Source organism: Oncorhynchus mykiss, chromosome 12 (genome assembly GCF_013265735.2).
Source record: "Oncorhynchus mykiss isolate Arlee chromosome 12, USDA_OmykA_1.1, whole genome shotgun sequence".
Taxonomy (NCBI): domain Eukaryota; kingdom Metazoa; phylum Chordata; class Actinopteri; order Salmoniformes; family Salmonidae; genus Oncorhynchus; species Oncorhynchus mykiss.
Genome location: NC_048576.1, coordinates 91,992,043 through 92,011,521, shown reverse-complemented (window position 1 = coordinate 92,011,521; position 19,479 = coordinate 91,992,043). Strand labels below are relative to the sequence as shown.

General features: G+C 41.0%; 2 protein-coding genes across 2 annotated transcripts; both read left to right on the top strand.

Moving 5' to 3' along the window:
• Positions 1 to 1,000: 1,000 nt before the first annotated feature.
• On the top strand, positions 1,001 to 5,694 carry LOC118937778 (metalloproteinase inhibitor 2-like). The gene is made up of 5 exons (XM_036939176.1): positions 1,001 to 1,439; positions 2,105 to 2,175; positions 2,763 to 2,859; positions 4,701 to 4,822; positions 4,997 to 5,694. The coding sequence occupies exons 1-5, from the start codon at positions 1,310 to 1,312 to the stop codon at positions 5,150 to 5,152; spliced, it is 576 nt and encodes a 191-aa protein (XP_036795071.1). The 5' UTR covers positions 1,001 to 1,309; the 3' UTR covers positions 5,153 to 5,694.
• Positions 5,695 to 14,927: 9,233 nt separating this feature from the next.
• On the top strand, positions 14,928 to 19,137 carry LOC110487072 (metalloproteinase inhibitor 2). Its single transcript, XM_036939175.1, has 5 exons — positions 14,928 to 15,196; positions 17,009 to 17,079; positions 17,892 to 17,994; positions 18,566 to 18,690; positions 18,837 to 19,137. Exons 1-5 carry the CDS (start codon positions 15,067 to 15,069, stop codon positions 19,008 to 19,010), a joined length of 603 nt encoding a protein of 200 aa, XP_036795070.1. The 5' UTR covers positions 14,928 to 15,066; the 3' UTR covers positions 19,011 to 19,137.
• The last annotated feature ends 342 nt before the right edge of the window (positions 19,138 to 19,479 follow it).

The following is a 19,479-nucleotide window of genomic DNA, read 5'->3' as shown; positions in this document are numbered from 1 at the left end:
AGGAAACTGAGGGCTTTGTTCCCAGAACAGGTGAAGTTTTCACTTCAGCTCTCAGAATGTTTAAAAAACAATATGTTTTACCAGTCAGGAAACTGAGGGCTTGTTCCCAGAACCAATGGGAAACCAAAAACCTGCATTCCCACAACCAAATGTGCTAGTTGGGAGGCTTTCAAACAGCACTTCACACAAACAGATTGTATTTTTGGTGCGCATAGAATGGTATCATGAGTGCATTCAACTGTATGTTCTGTTGCTATTTTTCTTCACAATATGACTCAGATAGGCTCATTCTGTTCAGGACAACCCAGGCTACAGCGGATGTCATCCCTGTGGATTAAAAAAAGAGATCATCAACATTGATACGGTAAATTACATACATTTTTAAATATAGAAATGTGTGTGGTTAGCTTGTATGACATTAAAGTGGTATTTATTATAATCCTTAATGTCGTATCTTTCATAACACATTGACTCCTCTCAATTTAACGCATTTCCCTCACTCAGACAACAACAAATGTGCAAAAGTAGCCCAACTAGAGGGAGGGATGGTGTTATCTTCTTGTCTCTTGTGGTGCTCAAGTTTAACGGCTGTCAGTCAAAACAAATACCAGTGCTGTGAAGTGGAGAACCTGAGCTCTTATGTTATGTATAGCGTGTTACTGTACTTATCAACAACAACAATCTGCCATTTTCATCTCATATATGGGGTGACAGGGGCAAGTGAACTGAGCAGTTGGGCAAATTGAGCCTGCTCGGAAATTTCCCGAGGTGTTTTTTTTTTTTTTTTTTACTGAAACTACAACTTTAAGGAATTCCAGTAGGCTTAGCCAATTTCTTTCTATTGAACCTTTATTTAACTAGACAAATCAGTTTAAGAACAAATTCTTATTTACAATTACGGCATACCCCTAGCCCTGATAATGCAGTGCCTAAGATCGCTCCGGAGCCCCCAAAAAACAAAAACCGAGCTTTCAGTTTCATTCACAATTTATGGCATTTATGGCAGCCGGGCATGTTGAGCCTGGTCTGCGGTTGTCTCGTTAGGCGGAGGATTATTTTTTAATTGAATGGTTACTGTTCTGGAGTAATAGAATGCTCAGCCTACCACCGGCTGGGTTCTGGCTGGAGGAGGAGCTCACAGCCTGCAATAAATAGCGGATGATTACGTTGAAGGGAAAATATTTCGAAGAGTTATCCATCGGTCTGGGAACAGTCTCGAAGGAAATAGAGTCCAGTGTACTTTACGCCTCACGCTTTCATTCGTCAAATCCTTTTGTGATATTTTGGCGACCCCGTAATTCGATTCCAAATGACTCGGTATGTAAGCAGCTGTTTCATTACTCTGGTCGTTCTGTTCCTTTGGCGGGTCGAAGACATCGCAGACGCTTGCAGATGCCTCCCTCAGCATCCTCAACAGGCTTTTTGCAATGCAGAAATCGGTAAGGCAATTTGGGAACATTTTACTTTTCAGGTGAGAGCTATCAATACGCAACATGAGAACACTTTATGGATTGTCTGTGGTCGTAGGCTTAATGATCATGTCCAAATCATTTATACTATCTACATCTTCTCACAGTTATTTACGTAGTTAAGTAGGCGACAGACAGTAAGATGGTTTACAGCCAGGACTCTCCAACCCTGTTCCTGGAGAGCTGCCTTCCTGTAGGTTTTCAAGCCAACCCCTAGTTGTAATGAACCTTGTTCTGTTTATCAACCAGTTAATTATTAGAATTAGGTGCGCTAGCTTAGGGTTGGAGGAAACCTACAGGACTGCAGCTCCCCAAGAACAGGATAGAGCCCTGCTACACTATTTTGCTTAAGGTATGAAGTGTGCCTACAAATTAATTATTTGAGATGTATGTGTTTACATAACATTAAGGATACCTGCTCTTTCCATGACATGGACTGGCCAGCTGTAAACTATGATCCCTTATTGATGTCACCTGTTAAATCCTCTTCAAACAGTGTAGATTAAGGAGAGGCAGGTTAAAGAAGCCTTCTACACTGTTCTCTCTCCATATCACCCTTAAACCATCAGTGTGACTGACTAGTATACCGGAATAGATTTCAATAACGTTAGATAAACCATGTCTCCCTCTTCTAGTGATCAGGGCGAAGGTGGTTGGAAAGAAAGCGGTGTCTAACGCCATCAAGTATGACATCGAACAGATCAAGGTATGATTCTCCTTTTTTTTAAGTGGTTCTATAAAATGTATGTTTCTAAATGGTAATGTAATTATTCAGTCGCTCTTCCTACTGGTCCTAGACTATGGTGACATCCCCTATGAGCTCAGCTGCTACTTCGTTAAAGATATCACTACATGCTCTACCAGAGTTGGTTGGCCCTTTAACTAAGACTTCCACTGCCTGACATCATTAGTAAGACATAAGTTAGCCATGCCTGAGACTGGTAACTGGAAGTTCCTTATGGAGTAAGGTAAACTAGCTTTTATTGTGTCTTTTTTGCACCTGATTTGTGGAGCCTTGTTAAAATATTTTACATTTTGGAAGAAAATGCATACAAAAAAAGCAGGAAGCTGGTCTCATTTCAGAGTTTCTTATTTTGAGTTCTTTGTTTATTTTATAATTCAGGGCTCATCTGTAAAATAGATCTGGGTTAAATAATGATTGCTTGCACATTACAGATCTGTTGACATTAAAGGGTAAAGACTGACAGTGCCTGAGTGCTGCAGTCAGTGAGGTTCCAAACTATATATGTAGCTGGTTGACAGATCTTCCTTTCTCTCCTTGTGATTGGCTAGATGTTCAAAGGTTGTGACCAGGTTATCCACGCCATCTTCACTTACACCACTTCGTGCAGCATGACTCTAGAAATCAACAAGGAGTATCTCTTCACAGGTGCGGTTCTCACTACGTTACCCAAGTTCAATAGCCAGCACTGGTTAACCCTATCAGTCCTGAGACCCCAGCAGAGATCAGCTCTTCATTTATCTGCATGTTCAGCCCTGACTTTTTGCCTTAGTGTTTTACCATTTTTCTTTCCAGGACAACCAGGGCTACAAGTAAACCACAAAAGAAGTTGACAAACGGTTACATGCGTTTTATTAATAAATGTTAACATGAGGCAAATACTAGCTAAAAATGAATTTATATGAATGCTGTACGTACAGAAATGGTTTGCTCGGTGATAAATGAATATCCAGTTAATCAGTGACAACTGTTAGTTTGTAAACAGCTATGTAAGCGTATTACATTACTAAAGACATTATGTTCTCTGATTTCCTACCTTCTCTGGAGAGGAACCCCGTTACCTTCATGACTCTTGATTAGCTTGTGAGTGTCATAGACTAAAACATGTTACATGTTCGTGAGTCTCGGCTTTTCATAAATTACTTAACAAAAAGATAATCCAACAATTCCAAAGATTGTACTTTGTTACAGTTCGTATAGTAAGGAAATCGGTCAATAGAAATATATTAATTAGGCCTTTATCTAGGGATTTCACATGACTGGGAATAAAGATATGCATCTGTTGGTTGCAGATGTACGTTTACAAAAATGTAGGGCCGTCTGTATCTGATGTTCCAACCATTTTCCCTGTGCAGCGCAACACATCTCCTTCGCTTAGTAGTTTAGACTGTTGAATGTTGTCTCGTTCCTCTTCAATGGCTGTGAAGTTGCTGGATATTGGCAGGAACTGGAACATGTTGATCCAGAGCATCCCGAACATGCTCAATAGTGTCTTGAGTATACAGGGTATGGGAGAACTGGACATTATCAGCTTCCAGGAATTGTGTGAAGATCCTTGCGCCATGGGGCTGTGCATTATCATGCTGTAACATGAGGTGATGGAGGTGGGTGAAAAGTATCGCTGTGCATTGAAATTGCCATTGATAAAATGCAGTGTTCATTGTCCGTAGCATATGTCTGCCCATAGCGTAACCTCACTGCCTCCATGGGGCACTCTGACCACAACGTTTACATCAGCAAATCGCTTGCACACAATGCCATACACGTGGTCTGCCGTTGATCGGTTTGGAGGTACTGCTAAATTCTCTAAAATGGGGGTGGCTTATGGTAGAGAAATTAGCATTCAATTCTCTGGAAACCGCTCTGGTGGACATTCCTGCAGTCAGTATGCCAATTGCACGCTCCCTCTACTTGAGATCTGTGGCGTTGTGACAGAACTGTGCATGTTATTGTCCCCAGCACAAGGTGCACCTGGATAATGATTATTCTGTTTAATCAGTTTCTTGATATGCCACACCTGTCAAGTGGATGGATTATCTTGGTAGAGAAGTGCTCACTAACATGGATGTAAACAAATTTGTTCACAATTTGAGGTAAATAAGCTTTTTGTGTGTTTGGATAATTTCTGCCATCTTTTATTTTGGCTCATGAAACATGGGATCAACACATTACATGTTGCGTTTTTATATTTTTGTTCAGTGTAAATGCATGAGACGGACACAACAATGTGACAAGTTCAAGGGGCTTAGACTTTCTATAGGCACTGTAAATGTATACAACTAATGCATTAGTTAATACGTGTGTGTACACTTATGATGATAAATCTGTTCTGGGCTGCATCAGTGTCTTCATGCTCCAGGGTGATGTATCCTAACCATTAGTGGAGCAAATGCTAAACTGAGCCAAGATCAGCATCTAGGGGCAACTGTACCCTACACCATGTTTTCCCCACAGTACAATGACTATCTATATATCTTGTCTGTCTGTAGGCAAGCTGAAGACTGGAAGGATGTCTATAACACTGTGTGGCTATAATCCGCCCTGGGAGGACTTGAGTGCTGCACAAAAGAACAGCTTGACTCACCGCTACCAAAGCGGCTGTGATTGCAAGGTGTGTGTGTGTGCTGGGAATTATAGTAATTACTATATACCAGTTTAGTTCAATAGTTACATGGCACATTTTCTTCAAGGGAGTATACTATTCTGGTCACATTTGCAAATGCTTGAGTATTGGGGTAATGGACAGTCAGTGATCTTGGTCTTATCTCTCTACTCTGACCCACAGATCATCCACTGCACTTCCCTCCCCTGTCCAATCAGCACCTCGGATACATGCCTGTGGACAGACTTGGGAACCGACAATGGCCAAAACCTTGCCTGTATCAAGAGGCAAGATGGGTCCTGTGCCTGGTACAAGGGGATAGCACTACCCAAGAAGTAGTTCCTGGATATTGGAGACTCCTAAACTCTACAGGCCATCCACTCACTGCTCAGTGACTAAAGATGCCTGCAATTAATACATGAGTAAACACACCTACAAATGCAAGTTGTTGTGATTTTTAAATTGTTTACTGGTCACTTCTACAAGTGCAATTTAAAATAAACATATATAGCACTCAAGCTAATTTCTTATGTCATTCATTTGTCACTTGTTTTTAAACTGGAACCAAAGGTGTTATTGAAACCCCAAATCGTTTTCGATATGCTTGTCTGTAAATGGAACAGTGTTCCTGAAATACCATAAAGCCTGGGATGCATTGAACAGGGTGTAATGTATAAATTTCAGATGGTATGTTCTATACATGAATAACAGTGTCTTCTGACATGAAAGGAATCATGTCGGTTTGAATGGAATCTCTCTCTAACATTAAACATTTGTCTACTGAATGTGGCTCTTCAGCAGTTTGGGGTCTAAACCAAGGCTTCAGCATTGTAATGTCATTGACCAAATAAAGCCACTTAGCTTCTTTCTTCCTTGCTTTATAAGTCGGCTAATGTTGTCCTTCAGTGGAATAAATGTTCTGTACATTTCAATAATTTAGCAGACGCTGTTATTTAGAGCCACTTAAAAAAAAAATCACCTTACTGGACCCAAGTGGGAATAAAACCCACAACCCTGGTGTTGACAGAACCCTGCTCTACCAACTGAGCCACGTGTCCAACCCTATTGACAAAACCCTTTGATTTATTGGCAATGGAGATGGTAAACTTGGCTGCTGTGGTCCACAGTGAAGGGTAGTGGTTTTTGTCATGACTCTTGTTCTGGAGGCCACACTGCATATGGGCACAGTCATAAAATCTGAATTTAAACAACTTAACCTCAACTTCTAATACATATGAATATTTACTGGTCATCTAATTGCAGAGAACATATACATTTTGGCCAGCTTTTCTTGTTAAGATTGTATTACAAGGTATGCTATATGTGTAAGATATACTAACATGGCATATGCAGCTGTAGGTTTTAAACTCCATTCTAGGCTGTTACATTTCTGTAAAGAGTTTGTCTATCGGGAGTGAGTTTCCGTTAAAATGATACCAGCGCTCTGCTTTAGACGTTCCATGCCCGACCCACACAACCTGTGATTTCCTTGAATCTGATTGGACAGAGGTGCCACCACAGGTCCCATAGTGGCGGGGCAATTATTTTTATCCTGATTGTAACAAAGTTCAGGTTTGCCCCCCCCAACATTTTTTTTATTGTAATTTACACCAGATATGTGTTTTTAGAAGGTCAGTTGTATTAGTATGCTTGTCCCTGGAGCAAATTGGAGGCAAGTGCCATGTACAAGGGCACACAGACTGCTCAGTTATTCCAACCAGCAATATTTTGGTTACTGGCCACACTAACCACTAGGCCAGTGTTCCCAACAGTACACATTTGTTGTAGACTGTCAGGAAGTCCTGGATCCAGTTGCAGAGGGAGGTGTTTAGTCCCAGGGTCAGCTTAGAGATGAGCTTTGTGGGCACTATGGTGTTGAACACGGAGCTGTAGTCAATGAGCAGCATTCTCACAAATGTGTTCCTTTTGTCCAGGTGGAAAAGGGCAGTGTGGAGTGCGATTGCGTCATCTGTGGATCTGTTGGGGCGGTATGCGAAATGGAGTGGGTCTGGTGTAACCGGAATGATGCTGTTGATGTGAGCCATGACCAGCCTTTCAAATCACTTCATGGCTACTGATGTGAGTGCTACAGGGCGGTAATCATTTTGGCAGGTTACCTTCGCTTCCTTGGGCACAGGGATTTTGGTGGTCTGCTTGAAAGATGTAGGTATTACAGACTCAGTCAGGGAGAGATTGAAAATGTCAGTGAAGACACTTGCCAGTTGGTCAGCGCATGCTTTGAGTACACGTCCTGGTAATCCGTCTGGCCCCGCGGCTTTGTGAATGTTGACCTGTTTAAAGATCTTGCACACATCGGCTACCGAGAGCGTTATCACACAGTCGTCTGGAACAGCTGGTGCTCTCATGCATGCTTCGGGGTTGCTTGCATCGAAGCGAGCGTAAAAGGCATTTAGCTAGTCTGGTATAATTTCATAGAAGTGTCCGGATTAGTGTCCCGCTCCTTGAAAGTGGCAGCTCTAGCCTTTAGCTCGATGCGGATGTTGCCTGTAGTCCATGGCTTCTGGTTGGGATATGTACTTACTGTCACTGTGGGGACGATGTCGTCGATGCACTTATTGATGAAGCTGATGACTGAAGTGGTATACTCCTCAATGCCATTGGATGAATCCCTCATGAACCATGTCTATTATTCCTCCACTAGATGGGGTCATTCCTTCAATCATATTCAGTTGTAAATGCTACTTGTGGAGACTGAATTGGGTTAAACGGTATGAGTTCCTCTTTGGTCAAACTACTCTCTGACCTCTGAGACTTTACTCACTTTTTCGGGCAAGTGACCATAATCTTTTAGCAACCAATAAATACTGCTGACTTGGCCGATGGGGAAAGTGTATTTTAGACCTGAAAGTAAATCTCTGGATAGGATATGACATAGTGATTAATCAGTTTTAAAACTCCTGGCCCTATAGGGAGGATGAAAACTCTGTCAAACTGCAGCAACATTCAAATCAAAGTTTGTTTGGTTGTGTACATCGATGTGCAGCAAAATGCTTGTGTTTTCTAGCTCCAAAAGTGAAGTAATATCTATAAATTAAAAAACAACACACAAATAATCTAAAAAGTAAAACAATGAATAATTATCAGAACGAGCAATACCAGAGTCTGAAATATAGACAGTCTGGACAGTAAATGCATAGAAAAGGTGAGGAGAGCAGTAGCTATAGTAAAACCTTGTACTTGTTCATATGAATTATATTTTAAAAGGGGGTTCCGTTACACAGACAACTGTGATTAGACAATAGAACTAACAGGACTTAGCTTGCTTTAGGCAGGGTTGCATCATGTAGGCCCATGGATGGAAACAGCCAATGCCCCAAATCCTTAAATTCCATCCCTGTGTAGGCCTATATACATTTGTAATTAAGTGACAGGCTAGACTGTGTTAATGGACCTATGTCATCACTATTTGAATTTTGGATTAAAGAAGTTGATCACATTCACATTTTCTCATTAGACAAATACATTGTCTTAGGCTATAAATACATAACTTTCCCACTTTGTTTCCCCTGGCCAGATGCTTCTACACCTGCATTCCTTGCTGTTTGGGTTTTCAGGTTGGGTTTCTGTACAGCACTTTGTGACATCAGCTGATGTAAGAAGGGCTTTATAAATACATTTCATTGATTGATTGATTGATGGGACAAGGCGTATAGAGGCTTACAGTTGATCAGACTGATACAGCAGGTCAGATCACTAACGTTTAGGTGTAGGCTGCTACAACATTGCTGTAAAGAGTTTTTGCTTGTGTCTTTCGGGAGTGAGTTATTTTCTGTTTGCTAAAATAATACCTTATGAAAGTGGAATGCACACTCTGCTTTCTATAGACTTGTGCCATGCCTGACCTGCGATTTCTGGGAATCTGATTGGACACAGAGGTGGCAGTGGCCATTTTGTCTCCTGATGGTAACCAGGTAACATTTTGGAACCTAGTTGTAGCAGGGGCCTTAACTCCTTAATCTTGTGAAAATTGGCCTGTATGGATTGAGAAACATTTTTATTTTTCCAACAGAACTATTAAAAGGATATGCAAGACATGGTAGCAATTGGAAAGGAACACCAAAGGTGAGGACAAAACAGTTCACCTGACACAAGACTGAATCCAAACATTACACTGTTGAATTTATGTGCATTTGACTGCACTATTCACAGCATTTGTCAATAACGAAATCTGAAAATACTCTGTAAACATTCAGTAACATAAATAAGAATATTCATTCACATTTTGGATTAGGTGCAAGAAAAGAAAGAATGATTACAAGGGTTTGAGTGAGAGGTCCCACTGGTGTCTCCAAGTGGCAACACAACTCTCCAAACTGTAGACCGTTCCTAAATCATTTCAATGCTCTATTATGACTCAAGAAAAGAGCCTTAAACTATAAGGCGCTTTTTTGAGCACTCCTAGCTTTGCCATTGAGGAACTGAATCAAGCACACTTGTAGTTTCCAATCCAAAAACATTCCATTATAAATCGCAATCTGGGTTAGGTATGTGTGCATCATTTGAAAGGTATTCTATTGCCAACAAGGCAGTGTTAGCCCAGCTAGCACATAACATTCTGAGAACCATTTATTTCTTAGAGTTATAAATATTAAAATATTTATAATTTATTTGACAGACATGCATGCAGATAGAAAGATGTATCTGACGTTGTCTGGACAAAAATAGTACGGCATATCATACTATTTCTGGCCAGACAGCATCAGATACATGGGTCACATATAGTAAGACAGAGTGGCGCTGTTTTGCTCGCACAGATGTTTTCAATTTCAATTCAATTAAATTCAAGGGCTTTATTGGCATGGGAAACATGTGTTAACATTGCCAAAGCAAGTGATGTAGACAACATACAAAGTGAATATATAAAGTGAAAAACAACAAAAATTAACAGTAAACATTACACATACAGAGGTTTCAAAACAGTAAAGACATTACAAATGTCATATTATATATATATATATATATATATACAGTGTTTTAACAATGTACAAATGGTTAAAAGACACAAGATAAAATAAATGGTATGACATTTTCAGCAGAGAGGAAGAGTCGAAGCGAGAGGACACACTCTCACAAAAAGATCTGTGCAGAATGAGCCCAGTGCGTTTCTATGGGCATTAAATGCAGACCTAAGCTTGTCGCCTGCCTTCCTGCCTTTGGAACGACTCCCATTGTTAGGGCGGAGACATGAGCATCTCGTCATTATAACAGATATCTAGTTTCAGTACAGTTGCGAATTGGGAAGGAACGTTGGTGGGTGCACAGTGCACTGTTCGGATGCTGGGTTCCCCTAAATGAAATGTATTTTTTGCCAAAATTATATAATTGCTCCTGTCTAAATAAAATAATTGAAAATACTTCACCAGAGACTATGACGTAACCATAGAGTATCATTAGCTTATTTATTTTTTAAAGAAGCTCTGTATTGTTTCAAATTACAAGTGTGTAGGCCAGGCCTATTTTATTGGGAAGCCCGAAATTGTGTTAGCACGCGTGGCAATAGAAATACTTGATTATAGAGTTGTGGCTGTCAGTGAAAAGCAACTAAAATATGTGTGAAGATAACGTGTTTTGAGTATAATTTAAAATATTGAGATGGAGAAGGGGAGGGGTGTGGCGGGGAGGGGTGTGTGGCGAGGATATGGCGCGTTTCAGTCCAGAATGCATGCACTCAGTTCTCTAGAATGTGCTCAGCTCTCCCAACAATTATTTCACATTCATTGTTTCATTGTGTAAATGGTTTGCCCTTTGTTAATTTTCATAAATTCCCCATTACATATGTACCAGTAGGCCTAGTAATTGTACTGTTAATACCCATCGTTTGGTTACATAGATTTATGTTAATGCAGGTATTAATTACATTCATTTACCGTTCTCACGTTCCGAGTGGAAACATTATTTGCAGAGTTCAACCTGCTACACTTTATTTCATAACCATCATTTACGAGTTTTGGCATTTTCCCATTTACCTTTGTTTGGAGTGCCCGATGTGTGCAATGAGCATGTGTCTGTCTGGTTTCTCTCTCCTGATAATGTCGAGTGAGCGCGCACCTCAGCGTGCATAAAGTAAGCCGAACTGACCTGCTGTGGGCAAATGTAGGAAAGTGCCCGTTAGGGGATATCGGATTTCTGATTGTCTTAACTCATCACGTCCACCACTAACTAATAAGCTGAGCTTCTCAGTATTTGTTTCTTCACCTCACACAGTAGACCTGAGTCAATGAAGTCTGCTTTATTTTAAAACATCCATTACAAATAATATTAGCTCCGCACAATATTTGAAAAATCTTTCCAACACCCGACAATCACCAAGCCTCGATGTGAAAATATCATGATCTGATGATCCAGCCATGGATGATCCCATATATCCAGTGGAAACGAAATGTAAAAACATCCGAGCTCACTGGTTCGGGATACTCTGAAGGCTCAGAATAAGCCTACTCTAGTTGATACATTGTTGCAAGTTCACTAGCAACAGCTTCAGCCCAAACCCAGTTGATTGATTTGGTAGCCTACAATGTTGCACTTCACCAGCGATGGCTCAAGTCAAGACAGATAGAAAGGGGGGCAGAGAGGCAGAGAAGATAGATTAATGTGATTGAAAGAACCTGCATTTTCATCAGGATATTTTCTTCTGTTTTTATTTGTTGGGTTTAGGACTATGTATTTGACTTAGTTGAAGATGGAAGTTACTGTATAGGCCTAATTTAGCATTGGCCTAAAGGCTATCTCTGAGTTCCATGCGTTAATTTATTTAGCCACCAATGAATGGATCACGGTGTATCAATGTGTCCATATGGCAGGGGCTAGTACTCTTGCATTAGGTGAATTTTAATTCAGATTTTTATGATTAACCAAGTAAAAAACGTTTAGAAAAACAAAAAGGTTATTATTTAAATGAAACTGTTCCATGAAATGCTGTTATGAAAATAATCAACTGGTCGGCAGATCGGTAGTAATAGTAGGATAAGTTGTAAGCTTCCCCAAAATTGAAACTCACGAGCGGCCTATGGTCTTTACTCTTACACCCATTAAAAATGCGTGCCTGCATAGAGAAATCAAATGCCTTTCCAACTGATTCCTTCTGGCGCTGGCCCTGCCACAACTTTATCCGAATGGTGCAGGATACCCAGCTAGCACGTTCTGAGCACCATATGTTTCTTAGGTGGGAATTTCAGTACTTCCGCATAACGTTTCCTACGGGTTTGCTCATGGTTCTATGTAAAGTAATGTTCTCAAATTTTCCAGGGAACATTAAGAAACAACGTTCTTCTGTGGGAATTGCAGTACTTCAACATAACATTTTCGACAGGTATCCTTGTGGTTCTTTATAAAGTCATGTTCTCAGCACATTAAGAAAACATTATATTAAAACCACAAGATAACATTGGAAACGCTCAAAGAATGTTCTAAGAATGTTATTTAAAAACATATACATTCTGTTCTCAGCGTCAACAAAACTTCATCTATCCTGTGTGTGTCTTCAGGTGTGTTGCCCGTGTTGCCTGATCTTAATGAGTGCTTTTTTCCTTTGAAATGGGGTCTGTTTGAACGGACTAAAATGAACAGCTTACGTATGAGTTAAAGATACATGGCATGCTAGCTCCATCCTGGTGGTACAGTGGACTAATTCCATGGATAGAGAACAGAGCATGTGAGCGGAGCTGGAGCGGAGTTAGAGCGTTCTTAAATCTGACTGAAGCGCAGAGCAAGTTGCCCAAAGGCTGGAGCATCGGTCTTCTCGACCGCCTCCAATATTGCTCCATTACCACTCCAGTAACGCTCACTTCACCAGCTCAGGGCATGCCCGGCCCAGCATGCATTTGTAGGCTACTTGTGTGCTGCTTTAGCCCCTTGCTTTAGCTACTGTCATGGAGTTCACTTAATATTTTCATAAAGACACTGATAAAACACACAGATGTGAAATCAAGGTGACTTACAAAGATGAGGACCAAGAGAAAGAGAGGGAGTGCAGTGATGTAGTGTCCACAACTAAAGAATCATTGTGAAATCCGAAAAGACATCCCGAAAGCATGATGGTGTACTATGTGCACATTCTAACAGAAAGGAATGCGGTGGGTAGCTAGCTAAGTGTGTAATTATAGCAAAACTATTTATAAACTAAAAATAAGATCTCTTAAAAATGTATTTCATTTTTGTTCTATTATCTTTACTATAGGCTATAACTGGTTTTGGCCCAATAGACCTGACATGTTACCTCTTTCAATGAGCTTTCCATTTTGATATGGTTATTTTACCATAAAATCTTTAGGCCAACCTATAAAATAAAATTTTAAAAAATCTGCATCCCTGCCCAGCCTGGCAAGAGTGGCCCAAAAGGTGTTTAGCATCCTCATTGGCTCTGCAATGTCTGAGAGGGTATTCTCCACTGTTGGCCTGCTCTACCGGCACCATCACATGAGCCTGAAGCCACAGACTCTGGCCAAACTCGTGTTCCTGAAAGTTAATTCAAAGGCACTGTATGCTGAGCCTAATAAGGCATTTTTTGTTTCATTTGTATTTAATTATAATAATACCTGTCTGGCTCCTGAAATATTTAATTGTTTTTGCGCTGTTTAATACTACATGTGGCCTATTTGAAATGATGAACGCTTCTTACAGTCACCTTTTCATGTTGTTTATTAGAATACTTTTCATTCCAATCATATGGTTTGGTTTTGATACGTCAAAACCAAATGGTAGGTCCAGGTAGTCACTAAAAATAGATGTGTTTTTGTGATTTTAATGAATGGAGCGAATTTAGAATTGAGGAGTGTTTTTTGGCACTCAATTCCACTCACATGCTCTGATAGAGAACAGAAGATGCCACATTGAAAAATAAATGTGTTTGTATGATTAATGCCTAAGCACATTCATTTCCATGTGTCCTTTCTGTGTTTGGTTCAACAGTTAACCCAAACTAAGCTAGCAGTGATTTTAAAAATCGTATGGAAACATGTTCTCAGAATGTTCATTAATTACCTTTGAATAACCTAAAATGTGCTTTCTCAGAACTTTAATAAAACCTTCCACGGCAAATGTTTTCAGAACCTCCCTGCAACCTAAAACAATTTAATTCCCAGAACAGGTGAAGTGTTCACTACCATTCTCAGACCGTAAAAAAAAGATAACGGTCAGGAAAGTATGGTTTCGTTTCCAGAACCAATGGGAAACCAAAAACGTACATTCCCACAACTTCCAAGGAACCAAATGTCCTAGCTGGGAAGCTTTCAAAGGGCACTTCAGACAAACAGAATGCAATTTTGGTGCACACAGAATGGAGTCTTGAGTACATTCAAGTGCGTGTTCCATGGCAAATCTTCTGTTCAGGACAACCCAGGGCATAATGCATGTCACACTAGTAACTGTGGATTAAACATAGAGCTCATGAACTTTGGCACTGTAAATGACATGAGTTTTCAAATATGGAAATGTGAAGTGCACATTCGGATTCAAGGTGTGTGGTTTGCTTGTATGACATCAAAGCGGTATTTATTATGATCCTCAAGGTCTCATCTTTCAGAACACATCGACTCCTCTCGATTTAAAGCATTTCCCTCACTCATACAATAACAAATGTGCAAAAGTAGCCCAATAGCGGGGTATGGGGCATCTTCTTGTTGTGCACGGTGCTCAGGAGCATGCTAGTTTTCTGTTCTTCCTGATAATGAATTGCACCCACCTGGTGTCCCTGGTCAAAATCAGTCCCTGATTAAAGGGGAACAATTAAAAAATGCAGTGGCGCTGGATTCACGTCGAGGTCCAGAGTTGAGTTTGAGGGGCCTAAGGGCAAGTGAACTGAACTGAGCAGTAGGGCAAGTTGAGCCTGCTTTAAAGTTGCCCCAGGTGTTTAAGAAAAGGAATTCAAACAGGCATATCCTAAAATGGATATTTCTGGTTCATCACCATTGTTTAGGCGAAAGACAGATAATTTATGGCAACCGGGCAAATTGAGCCTGCTCTGAGATTGTCCCTTTTAAGGAGGGCATTTTTTTCCAATGAGTTGCTTTGGTTCTGGATTAATAGACTTATCAGCCTACCACTGGCTTGGTTCTGACTGTGGGAGGAGCTCACAGCCTGCAATAAAACGGGCTGATTACATCGAATGAAAACAGAGTTCTAGGTGTTAGTCTGTCTGGGAACATCTTTGACTGTTCTAGTGTAGTTTACAATACAACAGTTCTTTAGCTCCACGAGTAAACATTTTATCTTACGCTATAGATATATTTTCCAAAATGACTTGGTCTGTAAGCAGTTGTTTCATCACTCTGGTCGTTTTGTTCCTTTGGCGGATCGAAGACATTGCAGAAGCTTGCAGATGCGCTCCTGTGCATCTTCAACAGGCTTTTTGCAACGCAGACGTCGGTAAGGCAATTTTGGCAATATTTCTGACATCTCAGGTTCTCAACTCCGGTCCTCGAGTTACTCAAACGGTACACATTTTTATTGTAGCCCTGGACAAGAACACATGATTCAACAATCATCAGGCCCTCAATGAGTTGAATCAAGTGTTTTTGTCTGGGGATATAACAACGTTCTGTTTGGTATACTCGAACGCTGGAGTTGGCGAACACTGGGCTACTACACTATCAATGCGCAACATGCAAACGTTAAATTCTGTGGATTTAATAATTACCATGACATGATCATTGTATTTACATAAGTAGGGAACAGTAAGATGGGCTACAGCCAAGGCTCTCCAACCCTCTTCCTGGAGAGCTGCCATCCTGTAGGTTTTTGATCCCACCCTAATTTGCACACCTGATTCTAGTAATTATCCGGTTGATGAACTGAATCAGGTTCGTTACAACTAGGTTTGGATTGAGAACCTGCAGGAGGGTTGCTCTCCAGGAACAGGGTTTGAGAGCCCTGGCTGTAGCACTGGCTGTGACTCCTGCTACACCAAGTGTTATATTTGCCTCTAGGCCTACACATTATGCCTACAGTTGAATGCTAAATTATATACACCAAACAAGTTAATACTCTTTCTACATTTAACCCAAGGCACTCAGTTGTAGTGTAGACTTATTTATATTGAATAATGGTAGGCTACAGATGCCGTGACTTAATTTGAGCCAGTTTCTCACCGGGAACTTAGTCCTGCAGCAATGTGTATTGTTATGTGGCGTAATATATATTTTTCATTTGTGCAAAGCAAGTCTGGCATTTAAGTGAACTTTTTAGGTGGCTTTTTAAACCTTGAATAAATAAGTTTGCAGTTTATGCAATGGGATTAAATTAAGATTTGGCCACTGTATATCACTTACTTTGGACAGTTAATTTCTTTCATGTGCTCCTTAAAAGGAATGTTTTCAACCTGAATTGTACTTGACTTAAGGGCACACTTTTCTCTGCACAGCTGTGGTGCCATCTTGAGGTCTGAAACATCTGCCAAATGTGGCTTTTGTAGTGTAACGTCCCTTAACGGGTACAGCTTTTAGTAAAAACCTTTTCTACTGTAGTTTCATTAGATCAGGATGTCTGCAGAAAAACTAATGCCAGTGATAAAAGCAATGCGTACATCTGTGGTGTACTGGTCCTAATGATAGACAGCTGTGGTGTACTGGTCCTAATGATAGACAGCTGTGGTGTACTGGTCCTAATGATAGACAGCTGTGGTGTACTGGTCCTAATGATAGACAGCTGTGGTGTACTGGTCCTAATGATAGACAGCTGTGGTGTACTGGTCCTAATGATAGACAGCTGTAGAATAGAGGGAACTTAACCTTACAGGAGTAGTTCATCTGTTTGGCAAGGATGAATCATTTGAATATCTTCTGAATCAGACTGAAGTGAAGAGGTTGTCGCTGTCAGCACCTTCTACCCAGACAGGTGGGCGGAGGAGGAGCTGGTGTCATAAGGTCTGTGCCTCAGTCTTCCTACCAGCACCTGGTTGGCACCTGAACATCTGCAGACCAGGCGGGGTTTAGTTAAACTAGGCATGTTGAATTAAAGGCAGACGACTAGAGCTAGGAATCTAGGACCTGGAGGGATAATGGACTTGTCTGTTGAGCCCAAACAGGGTGAACTTATGCACAACATTTTTAAGACTGTAATATCTTGTCTGTGACGTGTTCTGTTGTCGTAGATCTCATAACGCCCTTAAACCATCGGTGTCTAACTGACCATTGAAAGGAAAATGGGGCTTGTCAGTTAAACCACGTTTCTCTCTTCCAGTGATCAGGGCAAAGGTGGTTGGTGTGGAAGTTGTGTCTGGTAACGCCAAGTATGACGTCAAACAGATCGAGGTATGATCAGCCTTTTTATCAAGTGGTTGTTCCTTCCTGCACTGACACATTGAAGCCCCCTGAACCCCAGTCTGACAGATGGCCCCAGTTCTCTCCTTTCCCCTTCAGTGTTTGCAGATCTGGGTTGGCATAAACAGTGCAGTTGTGGAGCTTCCACCATATAAAAAGGAGCTTCAGTTGCTGGAAAGCACATTATTCAGTTGCTGTTCCTACCAGTCCTAGACTATGGTGACATCATGCACTGCACTTTATTACTGGTGATGGGGGGGGGGGGGGGGGGTTTGGTACTCATCCCTGCATTCTCTACCAGGAAGTTGGCTGGCTCTTTGTTACTTTAGTTGATAAATTGCCAGATGTTCTTTTATAAAGCCCTTTTACTAACTCACTGTACCTAACATTATTACAGACCTTTAGACATTATAGTTAGTCTCTCAGATCAGGGATGTTTAACTCTGGGTATTCCATTGGGCTCTCCTGAGTTGGATGAATCTGCTTGAAATATTTTTGGGGAACGATCTTAAATGTTCTAAATGTGACTTGTAGTTGCCTTTAGGGCGACTCAGAATTGTTTTGGACTCTTCTGCTTACATTTTGTGTTTTTGGAGTTCGGGCATCTGTGTAAAAAAAAAAATACCTTGGTCTCTGTATGACACCCTGATAAAAATGAAGGTTAGATTTTTGATCTGCAAACATCCGGATGGGGTATAGGGAGGGAATTAGGATAGACTTAGTGCCTGAGAGCTGTAGTCATTAAGGTTAAACTGTATATTTAGATGTTTGACAGATCCTCTGTTCTCCTTGTGATTGGCTAGATGTTCAAAGGTCCTGACCGGGTTATCCACGCCATCTTCACTTCATCCTCCTCAGCCTCGTGTGGTGTGACCCTGGAAATCAACAAGGAGTATCTCTTCACAGGTGTGGTTCTCACTGTTACCCAAGTTCATTGTTATCACTGGTTAACCTGCTCAGCCTATGCTTGCAGCATCATGGCCTATTCTGAACTATTGACTTCATCTTGTACAAGTCAAGTGCTTCAGAAAATACTTTTTTAATTTAAAGTTTATTTAACTAGGCAAGTCAGTTAAACATTCTTGTTTGCAATGACGGCCAAACCCTGACGCCGCTGGGCCACTTGTGTGCCGCCCTATGGGTCTCCCAATCACGGCCAGATGTGATACAGTCTGGCTCTTCCAGTTACACTTTATAATACCTAATGTTAAGAATTTAAATGTTTAATGCTTATAAATGTTTACAACTAATGCATCACTTATTTATTATGCTAAATTCTAGTGTTCCAGGCTGCATCAATATGTCTTCCTGCTCCAGGGTAAAGTTACCCCCAGGGACAGATCTAGGATCTGTTTCACCCTCCCCAATTCTAATCTTAACCATTTGTGGGGGAAAGAAGGGGAAACTTATCCAATATCAGCATCTGGGGGTTCACTTTTACCCCACAGGTTGTTGACTTGCTGTCGTCTGTCTTCAGGCAGCCTAAATACTGATGGGAGGATGCATATAGTCACGTGTGACTTTATTCAGTTCTGGGACGACTTGAATGGCACACAAAAGAAGAGCTTGACTCAACGCTACCGAACCGGCTGTGCTTGCACGGTGTGTGACAGGAATTATAGTAAAATTACTTTACACCACTTGTTAAATTTTTACTTTGTCACATTGGCTAAACACAAGAGCTATAGTATTGGGGTAATGATCAGTTGGTGATCTGGGTCTTTCTCTCTCCCTGCTCTGAGCTACAGATCATCCGCTGCTCTTCCCTCCCCTGTCCCGTCAGCGCCCCAGATGAGTGCCTTTGGACAGACTGGTTGTTGAACGATGGCCAAAGCGGACCCCAGGCCAAGTACTCTGCCTGTCTCATGAATTTTGATGGGTCCTGTGCCTGGTACAGGGGGATGACTCCATCCAAGAAGTAGTTCCTGGATATTGACTACTCCATAGTAACTCCACAGGCCTTCCACTCACTGCTCAGTGGCTAAATATGCCTGCAATTTAAAAACTGGTCACTTGTGCAATAAAAATAAACTACTCCTCAAATATAGTGCTCCAAGTATTAATTTGTGTCATTCATCAGTTTAAGCTGGAACCAAAGGTGTTATTGAAACTCAAAAGTGTCTGTTTCTGACTAGAACATTTTTCCTGAAATACCATCCTAAAGCCTGGGTTGTGTTCAGCTGGACACAATATTGTAGAATTAATGTTTTTTACATGGTCTTCCTTGACAAAGAAATGCAGGTGTGGTTCCCTTCTGCACGTTGAATGCATTTGAATGAAATTGCTGAGAACACTCACACTTGCTGACAAAGATGAAGTTTTCAGAACCTTGATTCTTAAGTTGTCACTAAGTTTGTTCTTACATTTTTCAATATTGTCTCGACTCACTAC

Bases quoted from the DNA above. Each gene is read 5' to 3' on its own strand.
- LOC118937778 (XM_036939176.1), top strand. From the start codon at position 1,310: ATGACTCGGTATGTAAGCAGCTGTTTCATTACTCTGGTCGTTCTGTTC. The intron at 1,440-2,104 runs GTAAGGCAATTT...TCCCTCTTCTAG, and splicing joins TTTTTGCAATGCAGAAATCG to TGATCAGGGCGAAGGTGGTT. The intron at 2,860-4,700 runs GTGCGGTTCTCA...GTCTGTCTGTAG, and splicing joins CAAGGAGTATCTCTTCACAG to GCAAGCTGAAGACTGGAAGG.
- LOC110487072 (XM_036939175.1), top strand. From the start codon at position 15,067: ATGACTTGGTCTGTAAGCAGTTGTTTCATCACTCTGGTCGTTTTGTTC. The intron at 15,197-17,008 runs GTAAGGCAATTT...TCTCTCTTCCAG, and splicing joins TTTTTGCAACGCAGACGTCG to TGATCAGGGCAAAGGTGGTT. The intron at 17,080-17,891 runs GTATGATCAGCC...GTGATTGGCTAG, and splicing joins ATGACGTCAAACAGATCGAG to ATGTTCAAAGGTCCTGACCG.